This window comes from Scophthalmus maximus, chromosome 13, assembly GCF_022379125.1.
Source record: "Scophthalmus maximus strain ysfricsl-2021 chromosome 13, ASM2237912v1, whole genome shotgun sequence".
NCBI classification, from domain to species: Eukaryota; Metazoa; Chordata; class Actinopteri; order Pleuronectiformes; family Scophthalmidae; genus Scophthalmus; species Scophthalmus maximus.
Window position 1 is genome coordinate 6652143 of NC_061527.1, and position 17091 is coordinate 6669233.

A 17091-nucleotide genomic window follows, 5' to 3' on the forward strand; every position below is an offset into this window, starting at 1 on the left:
GCACTCTTCTTAATAAACAGCAGAGGGCGCTGCTGTTGCTGTTGATGCGTCTGGAACAGATTTTAACCAACAACAAAATCTGCTAATTTTTATCTTCCACGTGTGGTCTTGTGTTTTTATTGGCACAGGAACATGAGACGCCACAAAGCAGTAAACTGACAAGTCCATTACATAGCTTTTGTTGTGACAGCAACATATTTGTCAATCAGCAATGTCAAGTATTATAGGTTTTTTAAACTTTTGTAAAATAAAAGCATATTCCAGTCCCCCCAAAAAAAGGCTTTTATCTTCAGTCCCCACCACCTCACCGGTTACATGATCACACAAAAAAACAAAATACAATACATTCAAAGTTGTGATTCACACAGTTTCCACTCGGCCCACTAGATTCAACAGTCCATCTTTACTGAGAAACATGGTCTCACCCGTCTGCTGACAGATCACCTCAAACCTGGGCGTGTCCTCTAGAGCCCCCTGACCCACCACAACAACATACGGGTAGCCCAGTTTGCTGGCGTCCTTAAGCCTCTTTCCGATAGTCATCTGTGTACGGTCGTCAAGAACCACTTCACCTCTCAAATGCGGCAGGGCCTCTCCCAAGGCGTGAACCAGGTCGTCCGCCAGGGCCGCCACCTCATCCACTTTACTGCCCTTCTTTGGGGGTAAAACACAAATCTGGTAAGGGGCGATGAGCCCGGGCCAGCGGATCCCCTCCTCCGTTGACATCACCTCAATGGCTGCAGCAAGAATACGGGTCACTCCGAGACCATAGCAGCCCATTTCAGCGATACTGGGCTTGTTCTGGGCATTGCTGAAGTTGGCGTTGAATACTTGAGAGTATTTTTTCCCCAGGTAGAAGGTGTGACCGACCTCGATACCCTTTGATTCTACCAGTGTGCCAGTTTCACACTGTGGGCAGACACTTCTGTCTGATGACATGGTCTCCACATTGGCAGAAAAGGAGCAGCTCCCACAGACCAGAAGCCGGTCCTCGCCGATGTCTGAAGGCAGCTGGAACTCATGGGAGAGTGTACCGCCGATATTTCCCGCGTCCGCTTGCACTTGAACGCAACGGAGGCCCAGTCTGGAGAAGAGTCGGGCGTACGCTTGGCACACAGATTCATAAGTCTGGTGAGCTTCTTCCTCACTCACGTCGAAGGAATACATGTCCTTCATGTAGAACTCCCGCCCTCGGAGAAGACCGAACTTTGGCTTCGGCTCGTCCCTGAATTTGCGGGTGATCTATTTCACACAAAAGAAAATCGTGAAAAATGCAGCTTACTGCGACATAACACTCTGGCAACGATAACAGGATGAAGGCTGACCTGGTAAAGAAGCAACGGGAGCTGCCTGTAGGAGAGATTCGCCTGGTGAGCAACCAGAGTCGTCACTGCCTCCTCATGCGTGGGACCCAGACAGTAGTCGACTCCGTGGCGGTCTTTCAGACGGATCAGCTCCTTTCCCATCAGGTCCCAGCGCTCACTGGTCTTCCACAGATCGGCCGAGCACAAACTGGGCATGTCCAGCTTCTGCCCACCGATCCCCTGCATCTCTTGGTCAATTACTCTCACCTGTGAGATAAAAGACACCAGGAATTACATCATACGGAGCACGTAGGCTAATCCTCGAATCCCAGTTCATCCCACACACAGCGGGTTCTAAACCTGGAAGTCATGATACCGCCATGAGGTTAGAATATAAACATCGGGGGTCACAACTAAGGTGATTAATAGGAAATTAAACTGAAAAATATATTCAAGCAAAGCAAAACTATATTCTTCCAGATATTTTTCTATAATATTGTTTTAATCGTTAATCTTGAATCTATTTTTTTTTTAATTTTTAATAGATTACTGGATACATTTAACTCTGCAGGCCACTAAAAGTTATGTTAACAAATTAATCTGAGGAGGAAATTGACTTTTGGCGAACTGTTCATAACTTATATACATAAAGACATATGTAACTTGTTACATAAGTGGGCACAAAAATACGACGATTGCTTTGTTAAAAAGCTCAACAGCCAAACAGTTTGGGAAACTGTGCTCTAATTTATATTTAGATATTGGAAGAGCCTATAAAACCCTCATGAACCAGATTACTATGTGAGCATTTTTTCTATATCAATTCCTATTGGCTTCCCTACTGTAGCTGCTGGTCTTCTAAATAAATAAGCAACAATTTGAGGCATTATTATAAAGTGCTAATGAAAGACAGAAATACAAGACAAACAATAAAAATTATACTATAAGAAAAAACACATCATGATTCATTAGTCTCTTAATTAGGTTATTTCCTCTTTTTGATCCATTTCGTGTTGTGGGGCGACAAGTTCATGTGAGAAGAACCTCTATAGAGAAGCATCTATGTCGACATGACACCACTGTATTATCCATGATAACCTTCTTGACCTATATCACTCGCTCCTGTAATAAATGTTGTCTCACCAGCTTCTCCATGGAGCGGACAGTGGCTGGGAGGTAGTAGTAACACCCTGGGCTGGATGGATGGATGAGCCCAGCCTGCTGCATGAGCCTCTGGCTCTTACAAGTCATCTCTCCTTGCAGTCGGGTGTCCTGGCCCACATCGCGCAGGCTCGACGGCTGGTAGAGGCGTGACACCAGGAGCGCGGGTCTGACGTGTCTGGAGCGAGCGGAGGCAGGAGCGGCGTTGTGCTCAGCACAACCCGAGTGGCTCCTCTTTGGAAGGATCGGGGTTCGGCGGAGGAGGCGCTGGAGGACCCTCGGCCAAACCCGGTGCACGGCAGGCTCCATGGCAGATCCGGGTTTCCTGCAAGGAACAAGAGCTGAAACAATTAGTCCTTCAAAAGAATGTTAATCATCAGCTGTTCTGGTCATTGATTAACAAAAAATGCCAAACAACTACTAGTTTGACCTTATCCAATGTAAGATGTAGGACTTGGCTGCCAGATAATTAGGTACACCCATAGACTGTATATAAAAATGAACATAGTCACCAGGTCTGGAAAATGAAGCTGATGCCCAAGTGCCTGAAGCCTGTATTATCTGGAATCACCAGCAGAGGGAGGCTCATCCAGCGAAAATGTGAGGGGGATTTTATAAGTATTTACAAGTACATTTTATTACTATGATTAAAAAAAATGTATTAAAAATTACAAAAGTAATTGGCAGTTTTGGTGTAATGTAAATTATGTTTTTTTGCGCTCGTAAAAAAAAACATTCACTCATTTTCTCGGGTACTGTTCTTAAATGTGTAAAAACATTTATATATATATGTATATATATATATATATATATATATATATATATATATATATATATATATATATATATATATAATATTGTATACTTTAACTGCACATTTCAGAAGGAAATATTCTACTTAATACATCCTTAACACGATAAACTAGGATAATGCTATACATTTGATATGTATAATATATGTAAGGGTTTGATGCCTTTAATTAAAATGTTGTATTTTCATTTGAATATATTACCACTATCGCTAAAGAGGAGGATCTGACTGGGTCCTCACCACAGACACAGATGTATATTGTCTACAATAATAGCTGACTGCATCAAATTAGATTTTAGTCCCCGTTTGTAACCACGGAGCAGGTTAAAGTCAAGGTCGCCACAACTCAGTGATGTAAGTCAGAGAAGGCGCCGGATGGCTACCGGTCTGTTTGGCTAGCTGAAGTTAGCTTCCTCACTTAGCACACAACAACAACAACAACGTACGCAGAACCGGTGAGACTCACCTTACGACCGACAACAAAGTGAGTGTGTGTGGAAGATGCTCAGAGTAAATGGACAAACAGTGACATGTCGGTAAAGTGAACAAGCTGCAGAACATCGAAGGTCCCTGGTTCCATGTTTTGTCAGTGCACCATGTTGCTCTGTCTTCCGTCGCCAGGCGCAGAGACTCGTCTCTTTGGCTCGTCACATCGCCACCTACAGGACTGGAGGAGAAACACCGCGTCGTCTTCTTCTTCTTCGACGGCAACGTAGTTGTCAGTCAGCAACGTCAACAAGTATTGTAGCTTTTTCAAACTTTGTAACATGAAATATAACCATACACAAAAAGGGGGGGGGGCATATTCCAGTCACCTTACAAAACAGTTCGTGGCGTTACACTGCCTATAAAAGACCACCAAGTTTCAAACTCTTTCGCTTACGGCCATACCAGCCTGAATACGCCCGATCTCGTCTGATCTCGGAAGCTAAGCAGGGTCGGGCCTGGTTAGTACTTGGATGGGAGACCGCCTGGGAATACCAGGTGCTGTAAGCATTTTGCACTTTTCCCCCCCAACAGCAGGGGGCGCTGTTGCTGCACATGGGACAGATTTTAAGCAACATGACTAATGTCATAACAGAGAGGAATACATGATGTTACATTTGTAGATTACAGAATAACACAACAGCAAGTGTTCCTTTTTGTTTCCCCCACATGTGTGTCTTTGTGTTTTTATTGTCACAGGAACACGAGATGCCACAAAGCAGTAAAACTGTGACATTCACATCATGGTAATCAGATGATATTTCATAGTCCATTACAGAGCTTCTGTGGTGACGGCAACATATTTGTCAGTCAGCACTGTCAACAAGTATTGTATAAAAGTATAAAAGAAGCATATTCCAATCCCAACAAAACTCGCTCTCGTGGCGTTACACTGCCTATAAAGTACCACCAAGTCACGAATTTCTTCGCTTACGGCCATACCAGCCTGAATACGCCCGATCTCGTCTGATCTCGGAAGCTAAGCAGGGTCGGGCCTGGTTAGTACTTGGATGGGAGACCGCCTGGGAATACCAGGTGCTGTAAGCATTTTGCACTCCTTTACAAACAACAGGGGGCGCTGCTGCTGCGAATGGCACACATTTTAACCAACAACACAGTCTGCATATTCATAAATGAGTAATGTCATAACAGACAGGAATACATGTTGCATTTGTAGATTAAAGCAACAGCTCACGACAGGCCGTGGTGTGCGCTCATGATACCACAGTTAAGGGTCGTTGTTCGGCCCCACGCCAAATACCAACAAGGTAGTCCCTCCTGGCCGCCTGCACGGTGTACGGCGGTTGCTATGCAACACACTGTAGCGGTCCTCAGAAACATGGCTACGGAGACGGGAGCTGGGTTCGACGGCAATCTAAGTTCACAGGCGTTCATTCAAGCTAACCGTGTGGTTTGAGCTCTCGTTAGATTCCTCAATCTCACTCCGTCGATACCTCTGGTCGCAACTCACGTCTACTTAGGTCGTTACTTCCTCAGTGGTGGAGGGATACGGACCTGCGCAAACTGATACTTCTTCTTCTTCTTTTTCGTTTTTTGGCGGGTGGCAACCAGCGTTATGGTGCATTACCGCCACCTACTATGTTGGAGTGTGAGCCAGAGTTTTCTACCCAAAACAAGAACCAAAACAACCAAAACAAAATTAAAATAAATACATACAAATGACGCTATTGAATGAATAAATAAATAAATTAAATTATTTTCATAAGTCCTGTCTCCTTCAAATAATGGAACAGTCTTATTATCCCAATAGAAAATATATATTTTTAAAGTCATCTCTTTGACTCCAAGTCTCCCGATTCCCCTCTTTAATGCTTCTCGCTCTTGTGTGTATCTATGGGAGTGTAAAACTACATGCTCCACTGATTCCTCCGTGTGCAAACTGATTCGACGTCATAGCCGTGGTATTTGCTCAATCAGCGCCGTTTGCTGAAGGGCTCTGTGCTCAATACCACCCCCACAACACACACACACACACAAAGGAAAAAACATACTCCAGTCCCCTTACAAAACAGAGTTCATGGCGTTACACTGCCTATAAATACCACCAAGTCACGAGTATCTTCGCTTACGGCCATACCAGCCTGAATACGCCCGATCTCGTCTGATCTCGGAAGCTAAGCAGGGTCGGGCCTGGTTAGTACTTGGATGGGAGACCGCCTGGGAATACCAGGTGCTGTAAGCGTTTTACACTCTACTTTACCAACAGCAGGGGGCGCTGTTGCTGCTGCTACTGCGTCTGGGACAGATTTTAAGCAACATCAAAGTCTGCTCATATTTATCTTCCACACGTGTGGTCTAAACAAACAAATGAACATATAGAATTTCACTTTTTTTCTACAGCTATACTAAATTTAGGCAACACAATGTTGTCATGTGTGTCATAATTATTAAGCGTCCTTCAGCTTATTGCAAATGAATTCCCTTTAGCAACGTCGGAGTTCGATTTTCCTAGTTCTTCTCTCCAAACCCACGTGGTGAGAGGGAAAGAAGCTGCTCCTCCACAAAAATTTAAGTTGTTCACTCATAGCTGTAAACATATTTAATGACATATAACAAAGGGGAATCGTTAATAAGGACGGTATTAAGATTCTTTTGCAAAACACATAGACCTTGTCACACGACACTAAAGCCAAGAATGTGCGGTTGCAAAATGTAAGTCTTTTCTCCCATTATTACAATAGCTGCAAAATCCAACGATGATATTCACAAAGTCCCAAGTTGAACAGTAACTTTTAGAAATATTTCTTTCCCCTTGAGCAAATTCTAATTTCAAACTGAAACAGAGATGGCCCCCACTGTCAGGCTTAATAACTCTTTTTATTGAAATCTACCTTTTTTCTCATAGTTTTAAAGGTGATCTAGTGCAAAACACTTGCACAAGGAAGAACATGCAGAGAAAGCAAATAGGAGATCATAATGACAAAGAAAAGAAAATACAGTGTTGCTGTGATTTTTTATTTCATCGTTATTCTTTTTTTCATCCAGAAAGTGCTCTGGAAATAGATTTCGTTTAGTAGTTTAGTCAGTTGCCATCACTCAGTACCAGGTAAAATATTTGATACTCTGGTTTGGTCCTATTGATGAGTTTTTATTGAAGGTACAGTACCATCGCACATAATCTTTGCCTCTTGTTGACATTATGATGTGCTGCAGTGGGCGTTAGTGCACTTTTGTCGGCTTTATAGCATTTTATGCCAGCAATTTTGAACCATTATTCCCTCGGTCAGTCAATGACACGCAGACGCACCTGATGGTCGGCTCACATGGCAAACACAGGTGAGTGTCCCTGCGGCTCCGGTCTCTCAGGTGGACCCTGTGGACCACAGCGGTCCACAGGTTTCAGATAGACGGAGAGACGCACACACACACACTGACGTTTCCCTGAGCCAATTAGGGTTGTGCCCGTACTTATCCATTTATCTCTTCGTAAGATGTGGTTCTCTGAGAAATTGGCGACTGAATGTCTCCTTGAGATACAAACAATCTCGTTAGGACAGATTCTATCTGCAAACATCACATTTGCTTGTTGGACCTTATACCGAATAAAGGGTTAAACACTTTACCACAAAGACTTACTGGTAGTTCCTGGGAATTGTAAAGTAACACAAACACACACAGGGAAATACACCGGGGTCTCAGACATTTGGACCGCACTGTATTAATAATAATAATGATGATAATTATACATCAACAATAAATAATAATGATGAGAAATTAGCAAAGCTGCAGGTTTGCTTTCAGAAGTATGGGGCACATTGGGGGAGGAAGGGTACTCAGGTCTTCTACTTAAGTAAAAGTAACAATATTACACCTAAGAAGTACTTTGTTACAATAAAAGTATGGCAATTGAAATCTTTACTAAAGTGACAGTACACAAGTATTAGCAAAGAAATGAGGAACAAAACAATCCCATTTCATAATTGCAATTACCATAATGTTGTAGTAATGCAATAACACGTATTTAAATGTTGAATCTGTGAAGATGGGTGGTATTTCAATTACTTTACGTGCAGCTGGGAAGCTTAATCTATGGTAATAAATCATTATTCATGAGTTGATTATATTCAATTTCAAGTACTTTAGTAAATTAACTTTCCAACGCTCAAAGTGGACATAATGAATTGACTAGTTTGTTAATTTCCAAAAACTTTTTAAAACTGGAATAAAAACATGTCATAATCGACAGTTACTGTTTTATTTTATTCATTCTTTTTGAGTTTTGATGATCTCAGTTATGGTCTCAAAGTGTTTTGAATGCTGAAGAAGCTAATAACTTCCCACCATGACGCGGGGAAGTCTTTCCCGCTTCGTTACTTGCTCGTACCAAACGTTTCTGTCACGCTTCCGTCAAACTGCCGTGACACTGTTCCCGTTTGAATCCCGACCCAATGCCGCCGGTGTGGCTCAAGGGATCTGCAGCAGAATTGGTTTTTTCCTGTCGTCAGCACAAATTTTGCAGATGAGAGTGAGAATGTGTCACTGGTGAGTCGGCGTCACTGTGGGTCAGTCAGGGTCGTCGCAATCTAGGCCACCTTTGCCTCGTCGACCGGGTCCGGGCGTCATCAATCAGGGCAGTCGGACAAAAGGGAGCTCATTATGGTGAAAGACGTTGTAGCTCTGATTGCAGCCATCGACGCTCACAGCTCATCAGCTCCGCGTACAAGAGGAGACCCCTCACGTGGGAGCGGCTTCTTCGATGTCAACAAACCCACTGCTAACATCCGTGTTGAACTTACTTATCTATCATTCAGAATATATAAAAAAAAATCAATACTCAATAACATTTATAACAATAAAACTGTTTTTCAGAGACAGCACACAAACCACACTAGTGTGTTTTATCACGCCATCATGCATACGACCTCGCAGAGCGGCGTGATGAATTATTGAAAAGAGGCTTCAACTTGAATAATATCATGGTTATTTCTTTTAAAGATCCAGCAAATAAGCGCTGACTGCATTTTGAAATGACCCATTGTTTAAAATATGAATCTGTTGAGACCAAAGACCGAAACCACCAGTGGGTCAATGGCAACAACATACTAACGACATGTCAGGCCGGCTCCGCAGTTTCTGACATTTTTTAAAGGTTATAGATACGTACAAGAGCTAGACGGCCACGGAAAACTGCTGGGCATTGTAGTTTTTAGTAGAAGTTACTCAAAACAGGAGAAAATAGTGCACTTTTCCGCAGCGGGTGAGCACACATTTGGTGTTGTTGTCAGTATTAACAAGCAGGATAGTGTACGATGGAATAACTCAAATGAGCAATAAACTACACCAGACAACACTTGTCCGTGGGATCAACAATAACAAAAATATGGAGGCTCCCCTTTTAAGGAGCTGAAAGCCCCAAATGATCTCTTGTGCAAATGTCCAAAAGTGCTAGAAAACAAACGCAGCGGCGTAGTATTCTTCCAATGACCCGGATGAATTTACAGTTCATTTCCCCTGACCACTTAAGACGTGACCTTCTGAGAGAGCGCTCTCAAGTTTCTGGCGAGGCTCGTGTCAGTCTGTGAGAGCGCGTCGGTTGTTTATCGGTCAAAAACACCGATCGGTGTTTTCCGCCGCCGTGGGGACCGCCACACAAGCAGGTCCAGCCACGCTCGATGTCATTTCATGGGCATCCTACACAGGGATCTCCACCGTTAATGATTGAGCCGAGATGTCATGCTGAGTGTCACGTCGCACCATCAGCGGCCTCGTAATGACCCGCATCATGGACAGTCAACATTGACTCTTTAACCCTCATATGGCCCAAACTGCTGTAAAGACAAAGACAACCGGGGCCATCAAAGTGTCGTAAACAGACGAAACATCTGTCTGACTGCAGGGCGGGGTGGGGCTGGGGGGGGGGGGGGGTCACTCTGCATCACTTCATTAGCCATTAGAGGGTCACTGCAATCACAGCCTTAATCACGCAGAGGCGGAGGAGGCTGCTCTTCATAATGTGATTGTCAGTCGAGGGTCGTAAAGGTCTGATGGCCTTCACTCTCTCTCTGCGACGGCTAAAAATGGTAACAGTGGGGATGACCGGAAACATAGAGAGTGACGACTGTGTGTGTGTGTGTGTGTGTGAGTGATTGACTGGGATGGGCTGAGGGCCAGCCGGAGGGAGGGGGCGAGATGCTCAGTGTCGATGAGCCGCGAGGTGGACGCTATATAATGCAGGAGAGATGCGAGCAGTGGATCAGACGACCGGTCCACTGTGCCGCAGCCTCCCGACGACTCGACACAAAGGAGAGGGGTCCGAGACGAGAGGGGCGACTGACAGGAAGAGCAGAGAGACGGACGGACGACAACCCAGGACGGAGCGGCCGCAGTGGGTTTCTCCGAGAAGCAAAGATAAACCAGCCGTCGAGACGCCCTCCAGCCATCCAGCATGCGGGCTCTGGTGCTTCTGCCCCTGCTCTTGTGCGCGGCGGCGTGCGTGGACCAGGCGAGGGCGGAGGTGAAGGCGGTGAAGCTGTGCGGTCGAGAGTTCCTGAGGGCCGTCGTCTACACCTGCGGAGGCTCCCGCTGGAGGAGGTTCCTCGCCGAGTCGGACGTGGACGGTGAGACGACGCCTCTTCGCTTAATCCCAACAGATTTTCAAATGCAATGATTTTTTTCCCCCTCCTTGGTTCAGAGTCGTCTTGAGTCGCACGTGCCGTGATGTGTGTACGCCACAAAAAAGAAGCATGCAGAAAAACCATAGCGAGACATAGTGTTTCTACAAATATTAACTTATTTTTATGATTTGTTTTCTACTCTTTGATCTCACTGAGAATATAAAATAGCCCTTAACATACAGTTTCCCTTTTCTGCTTCCTTATGTCACCTTCTCCCACACTGTTCGACAGGGTCACGTGTATATTCTGTCAGCTTTTTCCCGTTTCTTTTCTTCGAGCTGTATTAGGAGATGTTTCCTCAAAATCCAACTTGACAAGACAGTTATCTAAACATCTCGGCCCCTCAGCCTGGAGCACAAGCAGAGCAAAGAGGATTCATGTGTCTGAAAGTTGGTGACCCGCACTGTCGTCGACCTCAGTGTCACCGCTCGTCCTTTATTCAGACACCCGTCCGTTCAGCCGGTCTGCCGTGACCTTCCTCGCGACATGCACCATACGCTGCGCGCTATCAAATCGGAGGCTGCGGTGGGTGTGCGGGCGGACAGGGGCCCCCGGCCCCGGGACACAACCCTCTGCCGTCAGGGCTCATCAATGCCTGAGGCCACATATCATGATTAAAAAAGCGGGAGCGGTCTCGTCCCCCGGGCAGCACTCTGTCTGTCTGTCTGTCTGTCGCACACACACACACAGACACACACACAGACACAGACACACACACACACACACACACACACACACACACACACACACACACAAACCCAGTTAGCCTATCAGCCGTGCTGATTAGAAAGAGTAAAGTGACACTGTAGAAGACAAATGGCACCGAGATAATCAAGCGCGGCCATCTTCGAGTTTCCTTATTCAATGAGAACATGGACATATAAATGACAAGGGACTGATCTGAACACAAGTTGTCCGTCAGTGCCGTTAGTGGTGGCAAGAGGCTGGCATTTGCAGAGAGAAGTGAGGTGAATCTGCCAAAAAGGATTAAATATAAACTTCTAAAGAGATTTCAGAATCAGAATCAGAATCAGAATCAGTTGTGTCGGCAGGAAAGTCACAGGCTACACACGAGGACTTTGTTTTGGTGTTATTAAGGTGCATTTAGCAGTCAACACATATTCTCAGGATTGGAAAAAGAATATAGAATAAAATAGAATAAAATAAGATGAAATGAAATAAAATTCAGACTATTTACAATAAATTTACAATAAATATCGGGGTCACAGATGGTTAAATATGAGTGTGGTGCATTACGTTAATATAACGTGTAATGTCCATGGGGAAGGAGGGGGGGGGGGTCAGTGGGGGCCCCGGGCCTTGTTGATGAGGCTGACGGCCGAAGGGAAGAAACTGTCTTTGTGACGGGAGGTTTTGGTCTTGACAGAAACTCAGCCTCTTGCCGGAGGGTCATGTCATGTCATGTCATTTCATGCTCGTTGTGTTTTGTGAATCTAGGTTTGCCACCAGGGGAACAGAACAGCGTGGAGAGCCTCAGCAGCAGCAGCAGCAGCAGCAGCAGCCTCCCGGGCTCCGAGCTGACCAAGCGAGACATAAATAACATACTGACCACCGTGTGCTGCCAGGTGGGCTGCAGGAAGAGTGACCTCACCTTCCTCTGCTGAGGAGGACCCCCTCTCCTCTTCTCTCTCACACTGCCCAAAGGGACTGTTCTTCTCCCGTCTTGCCTTAACCCAATCTGGAGGGTAAACGATGCCATCGCTGTATTGTATGTACAATAATTGCTTTTGATATTTTTGCGGGGTTTTAGTCTTATTAATTTGACGTCGTCCACTCGAGCATCTGAGGACGTTTCCGAAAACGTTTCTGAAAACCAGAGCTTGAGGACATTAGCAGCCATAAATATATATTGTATATGTAATCGTAGTATAGACGCGTCTATGGAAATGACGAAACCAAACTCAGTTGAAGTAAACGCACTCAGGGTGGTATTCAAAATTACAAGATTTTTATCACGTCCCACTCAAGATTCTTTTCCTGTTTGTAACGAGCAACCACACGGTTGCAGGTTTGTAAAATTTCCATTACTGCTTCAAATAAATTGAAATTAAAGTTAAGCTGTATTCTGTCATTTTTGTCAAATAAGTGTTCTTGCACAGCGATTACAGTCAGTGAGGTGTGACATCCTTTTGACATGATAGTCCTGGAAACTGGGCATTGCTTTGTCATCTTTAGGCAAAGTGTTCCTGTAGTAAGATAATAATAAAAAAATGTACATGGTGGCCTACGGCAGTGGGCTCCAACCTGAGGGTGTTGGTGCTACGGGTTAAGTTCAGGGAACTTCATCCTCTGGGGACGTCGGCATCCCTAGAGATGGCTGCAAAAGTGGCTGAAAATGACCAAAGAATACACAGTTCTACTTTTTCTGCATCACTAGAAAAAAACGAAATCGCTCAGAAATGCACAATATTGAAAGAAGAAAACCGCAAACACATGCGTCCATTTATAACTTTTATTGGTTTTGGAAAGAAGCAAACTAAGTTTCTCAGTTCATCTTAGCATTGTTATGTACTGTACAAACAGCTTGCACGTGTGTTTGAGGTTAACGGTACAGAACCAAAAAGCATTCTGGCTTATAGCACACATAGACACACTCCCTGCTCTCTGCTCAACATCAACACAGGTAACTGACACTCAGCACAACACGTCATTTCAGTACTACCTGTCATCTTAGATGCCCCGCGTTTTACTGCATGCTGTGCATGCAATAAGGAGTTACTGCAGGACAAATTCACCACGGAGATGACGGTCTGGGAAAGAAAAAAAAGTTTTGATCCTTTTTTTTTTTTCATCATCAGATACAATGACTAATATAGCAACCAGCAGACTGAGACAGTTTTGTTTGGTCTTTCAAGCTGAAAGACCTGTACGTAGTGTAGTGGTAATTTAAACAGATGCGTGACGGGGGATGTGCACGGTGGGCCTCTGTAGATAATGCTGTAGTGACTGTTGCACTGATAGCTTCGAGATTCACCCAGAAGGTAACAGCCTCCTCCCAGGCACGTCGATTCCTCCGCTCAACCCGATGAAAGACCGACATTGACTGAGAGAAAAGTGCTACCGAACTCACCAGCAGCTAAATGGCACCAATCGTCTTCACATTCATATCGCATTAAAAATCTGGTCAAGAACAGGATTTCCATTTTAACTGCACGGCCCAGATCTGCTTTGTCTTTTCATCAGTGGCAAAATAACCACATTATGTTAAAAAACTATGTCCAATCAAAAAGTACAGCATCGTTGATGCGAGATGAATAGTCTTGTCTAAAATCCAAACTTCGACGACGGTTCTGAAAGGGCTATGATTGGTTGCATTTAGCAAAATACCGACATATTGTACAGTAAGCTTCAGAGAGCTGCAGCCACACACACACACACACACACACACACACACACACACACACACACACACACACACACACACACACACACACACACACACACACACACACACACACACACACACACACACACACACACACACACACACTTTTGTTCTTCATGTTGAGTGTCAGAGCATTCAGGAAGTTCAACAGCATCAGCACAGTGTATTTTTCTTCACATTGAACAATATATTTTTTCATTTTTATACGTTTTAAAAATATCCAGCTTATTCTCCTTAACAGAGGACTGACTGACATAAAATACAAAAAACAACAAAACAAAAAAAAACCAACAAAGCATTTTGGTCGACTTAACCTCACTCCACAACCTCATTCAGCTCATGTCATCTCACAGAGACCATTACAATTATGCAAAATAAAGCCATGGATTCGAGCGTTGCTTGGATGATCGGGGGATGTGCTCATGATATAACAAGGGAGTTCTGGTACCACTGAGGTGAACGGCAACAGGTATGAAACAGGTGAGAAGCTCAACCGATGACACGCGGTCGATACGGGGGCGAGAACTGAGACGGTGGATGAAGGAACTGATCATTTTAGTTTTGATCACAAAGAGGTTTTGCTATAAAAGAAGAAGAAGAAGAAGAAGAAGAAGAAGAAAAACAAACAAACAACAAGCTGGTTCAAAAAAAACAAAACAACAAACAACCTGTTTCAGTAGTGGCACCATGGTCACCAGACTTGTTACTGTTGGAAAACTAATTGTCATTTTTTTCCATGTTGATATTTATGGGAAAAGTTCAGCATTTTGGGAAACGTACGTTTGTTTGCTTTGCTGTCGAGAATCAGGAGCGAATAATAATTAAAATATGAAGCTTAATCCAGCATCTGTGTTAGCTTCAATTAGCATAGAATAGAGACTGTCTTCTCATTGCGCTCTCGGGAAAAGAACACGCAAACAGAAGTTTGAATATTTCCCAAAAATGTGAAACTGACTTTACAGTGTGGAACCTCGCCCGTGGCGTAGCTAACTCTACATTAACACTGCTTTCACAAAGCATAACACGGCATCCAGGAAGATATTCATCTTTTCTTCTTTAAATTACCCCCACACCCATATATAGCTCAAATCTTTCCGTTGCGATCGAGTTAAAAAATTATATCTGAAATAAATTCAAAAATTATACCTTATACTGTACACGGGTAACCCAACTACACAGATAACAAAACAAGAAAGAAAAGAAAAGCGAGAATTTCAATATTCATACCTTTAAGAGTTCTGAGTTGTGTGATACCATTCAAATTCTATGCATATACAGAATCACATGTTTTATACAACAAATTGTCATCAATAAATAAAAATAGAATGCTGTCATGTACTCTGGGGTCTAACACTGCTGTCCTGTGAACAACAGCAAGGCTATCTGACAATACGAGGAAAACACCTAACGCCCTTTAAGATATATATTATTGGTTTAAAATGACACTTTTTACACTTGTTTTGTTCTGACGGGGAAAAAAACACTTTTTTTCTTCTTATTTTGCAACCAGTACATTGATTTATCATTGCAGCTGCCTAACTTTCTAAAATCCTCTCCGTGTGTGCGTGTGTGTGTGTGTGTGTGTGTGTGTGTGTGTGTGTGTGTGTGTATGCCTCAGAAAAATAAAATACCGGTTTGACTGATCAGTGCATTCATATTAAAAAGGAAGCGGTCCAAAGACATGTGACCCTGTAGTACCAGTAGGCGATGCATGAAAATCTATTTCTATTTGTACTTACTCAAATCTTGTGTTTCATCCGATCGCGCACAAACACCAGGGTGAAACACAATCTTTCGTCTCAGCCTTTGTGTGTCAAACTGCATCAGTGAATGCACCTAATTGCGTCAGTGCGAGACGCTGAGGACAGCTGTCTCTGGCTTCGAGCCCGGACCTCACAGAAGGATTATTTATAGAGCCGTGATATTTCTTATGAGCTAATGAGGGCGTATAACTAACTATGCATCATCCTGGGCCCGGCTTCAGCTCGACCATTAGTCGAACTTTGGATGTGTCTGACCGCAAAGATCTCGCTCAAGGGGATTTTTACTGCCAACATTTTCTGGACTGGGGACCGCAAACGCCGTCCAGAGTTACAGTCTGACCGAAACTCTCTCTGTCCATGTCTTGGGTCAGGCAGCTGCAGTGAAACTTTTTAAAAACACCACCAAACACTGACCAGAGGAGGATGGAGACTTAGAGACAGACTTTAGAGGAGGGGGAGAACCCAGGTGTCTTAACTGCAGCAATACAGATGTTATGGAATGAATACAAACACGCTAATTACATGACCGATAACAGTTCCACAATGCTGCTATATGCAAGTTGTACAATACTGCTGGGTAGGCTGCAGACCTGTCGCGTGGGTTCAGTGAAGGTCCATGGAGAGTCTGCCTGGTGTCCGTCTGTCCTCGGTGTCAACCTCAGTCCAGTGCTGTTGTCTTGTTCAACAGTGCGGTTCTCAGTAGCACAACTTAGTTGTCAGCCAGGTATTTTCCTGAAAGACGGCGATTCAATGTTTGGGTTATGTTTCAGTCCATTTATGTTTTGTAAAGAGCTATTGCAGAGGTTAACCTTAAGGAGGGAGAGACGGAAAAAATAAAAAGCTGGGACACAGCGGAGAGGCAATTCGGGTCATTTGAAACCCTTAACGCCTAATTTCTCCAATTTGTGTCATTCATTTTTTTCGGTGAAATCAGAGAATGACGCTCCTTGTATCTTGACAGTCTGACATTCATCATTTTTTTAAAAAGTTTTCTTCAGTTTAACAATAATTCAGTGATGGGTCTCCTGCCAACAGCAACTGCTAATAAGAGCTAATTCTACAATGCTGCCAGTTTTGCAAAAATGTGAACACGACAAACAGGAAGAAATAACAATAGCATAACCACCCCTACTTATATCTGCATTCTACATTAAATGATGATCACGCCTTTTTAATGCAGCTAGTTATAAGTTCATACTTTAAAACCATAATGAGACCCTCCCATTTTAACACCTCAGTGTGGGTTTGACCTACTGCAAGAATTGGAAGAACTTTGATTTGTGACCCAGATCAAAGTGACAAGTGATATAGACCCAGGACTCACCTGCAGCAAACCTCTTCTTGACCAGAGAGAAGCGGTATCCGGGCCCAGCCAGCTCAATGTCACAGCCCGACAGGGTGCTGCCCTCACTGGTGAACTGCACTGCCAGCGGCGCCGGTTTACTGGGACCCTCTGTCAACTGGAAGCGCGCTAACAACGATCCCACACCTGAGGAGGGAGGCAGAATTTAGAATCACGTCCGCG

The 17091-nt window shown here is 44.1% G+C and overlaps 3 protein-coding genes and 3 non-coding genes across 11 annotated transcripts in view; 4 read left to right on the forward strand and 2 right to left on the reverse strand.

Annotated features, from left to right (window-relative positions):
* Positions 1-83: 83 nt before the first annotated feature.
* On the reverse strand, positions 84-5272 carry pars2 (prolyl-tRNA synthetase 2, mitochondrial). Its single transcript, XM_035648417.2, has 5 exons — positions 5168-5272; positions 3743-3943; positions 2448-2790; positions 1326-1571; positions 84-1242 (listed from the first exon to the last, which is right to left on the reverse strand). Exons 2-5 carry the CDS (start codon positions 3835-3837, stop codon positions 361-363), a joined length of 1566 nt encoding a protein of 521 aa, XP_035504310.2. The 5' UTR covers positions 3838-3943; positions 5168-5272; the 3' UTR covers positions 84-360.
* On the forward strand, positions 4154-4272 carry LOC118318895. The gene has a single exon (XR_004795858.1). It is a non-coding gene; the product is annotated as a 5S ribosomal RNA (ribosomal RNA).
* LOC124850951 lies at positions 4691-4809 on the forward strand. The gene has a single exon (XR_007032062.1). It is a non-coding gene; the product is annotated as a 5S ribosomal RNA (ribosomal RNA).
* A 574-nt stretch (positions 5273-5846) lies between the features above and the next one.
* Positions 5847-5965, forward strand: LOC118318896. The gene has a single exon (XR_004795859.2). It is a non-coding gene; the product is annotated as a 5S ribosomal RNA (ribosomal RNA).
* Positions 5966-9960: 3995 nt separating this feature from the next.
* insl5a (insulin-like 5a) lies at positions 9961-12475 on the forward strand. Its single transcript, XM_035648868.1, has 2 exons — positions 9961-10340; positions 11856-12475. The coding sequence occupies exons 1-2, from the start codon at positions 10169-10171 to the stop codon at positions 12020-12022; spliced, it is 339 nt and encodes a 112-aa protein (XP_035504761.1). The 5' UTR covers positions 9961-10168; the 3' UTR covers positions 12023-12475.
* Positions 12476-12856: 381 nt separating this feature from the next.
* The window catches only part of sgip1a (SH3GL interacting endocytic adaptor 1a), a 57748-nt gene continuing 53513 nt past the window's right edge, over positions 12857-17091 (reverse strand). For all 6 annotated transcript variants that reach the window (XM_047336959.1, XM_035648885.2, XM_035648884.2 and 3 more), the window contains 2 exons: positions 16891-17055; positions 12857-16298 (listed from right to left, as the gene is read on the reverse strand). In XM_047336959.1, coding sequence (XP_047192915.1) covers positions 16276-16298; positions 16891-17055 — 188 coding nt within the window. In that variant the 3' untranslated portion in view covers positions 12857-16275. The remainder of the gene's footprint in view (positions 16299-16890; positions 17056-17091) is intronic.

What these genes read in the sequence shown, in the direction of transcription:
- pars2 (XM_035648417.2), bottom strand. Translation starts at nt 3,837, where the DNA reads ATGTTCTGCAGCTTGTTCACTTTACCGACATGTCACTGTTTGTCCATT. An exon ending in TCCGCTCCATGGAGAAGCTG is followed by an intron (nt 1,572 to 2,447) that starts GTGAGACAACAT and finishes TTTATCTCACAG; the next exon opens with GTGAGAGTAATTGACCAAGA. An exon ending in TCCCGTTGCTTCTTTACCAG is followed by an intron (nt 1,243 to 1,325) that starts GTCAGCCTTCAT and finishes TGTGTGAAATAG; the next exon opens with ATCACCCGCAAATTCAGGGA.
- insl5a (XM_035648868.1), top strand. Translation starts at nt 10,169, where the DNA reads ATGCGGGCTCTGGTGCTTCTGCCCCTGCTCTTGTGCGCGGCGGCGTGC. An exon ending in CGCCGAGTCGGACGTGGACG is followed by an intron (nt 10,341 to 11,855) that starts GTGAGACGACGC and finishes TTGTGAATCTAG; the next exon opens with GTTTGCCACCAGGGGAACAG.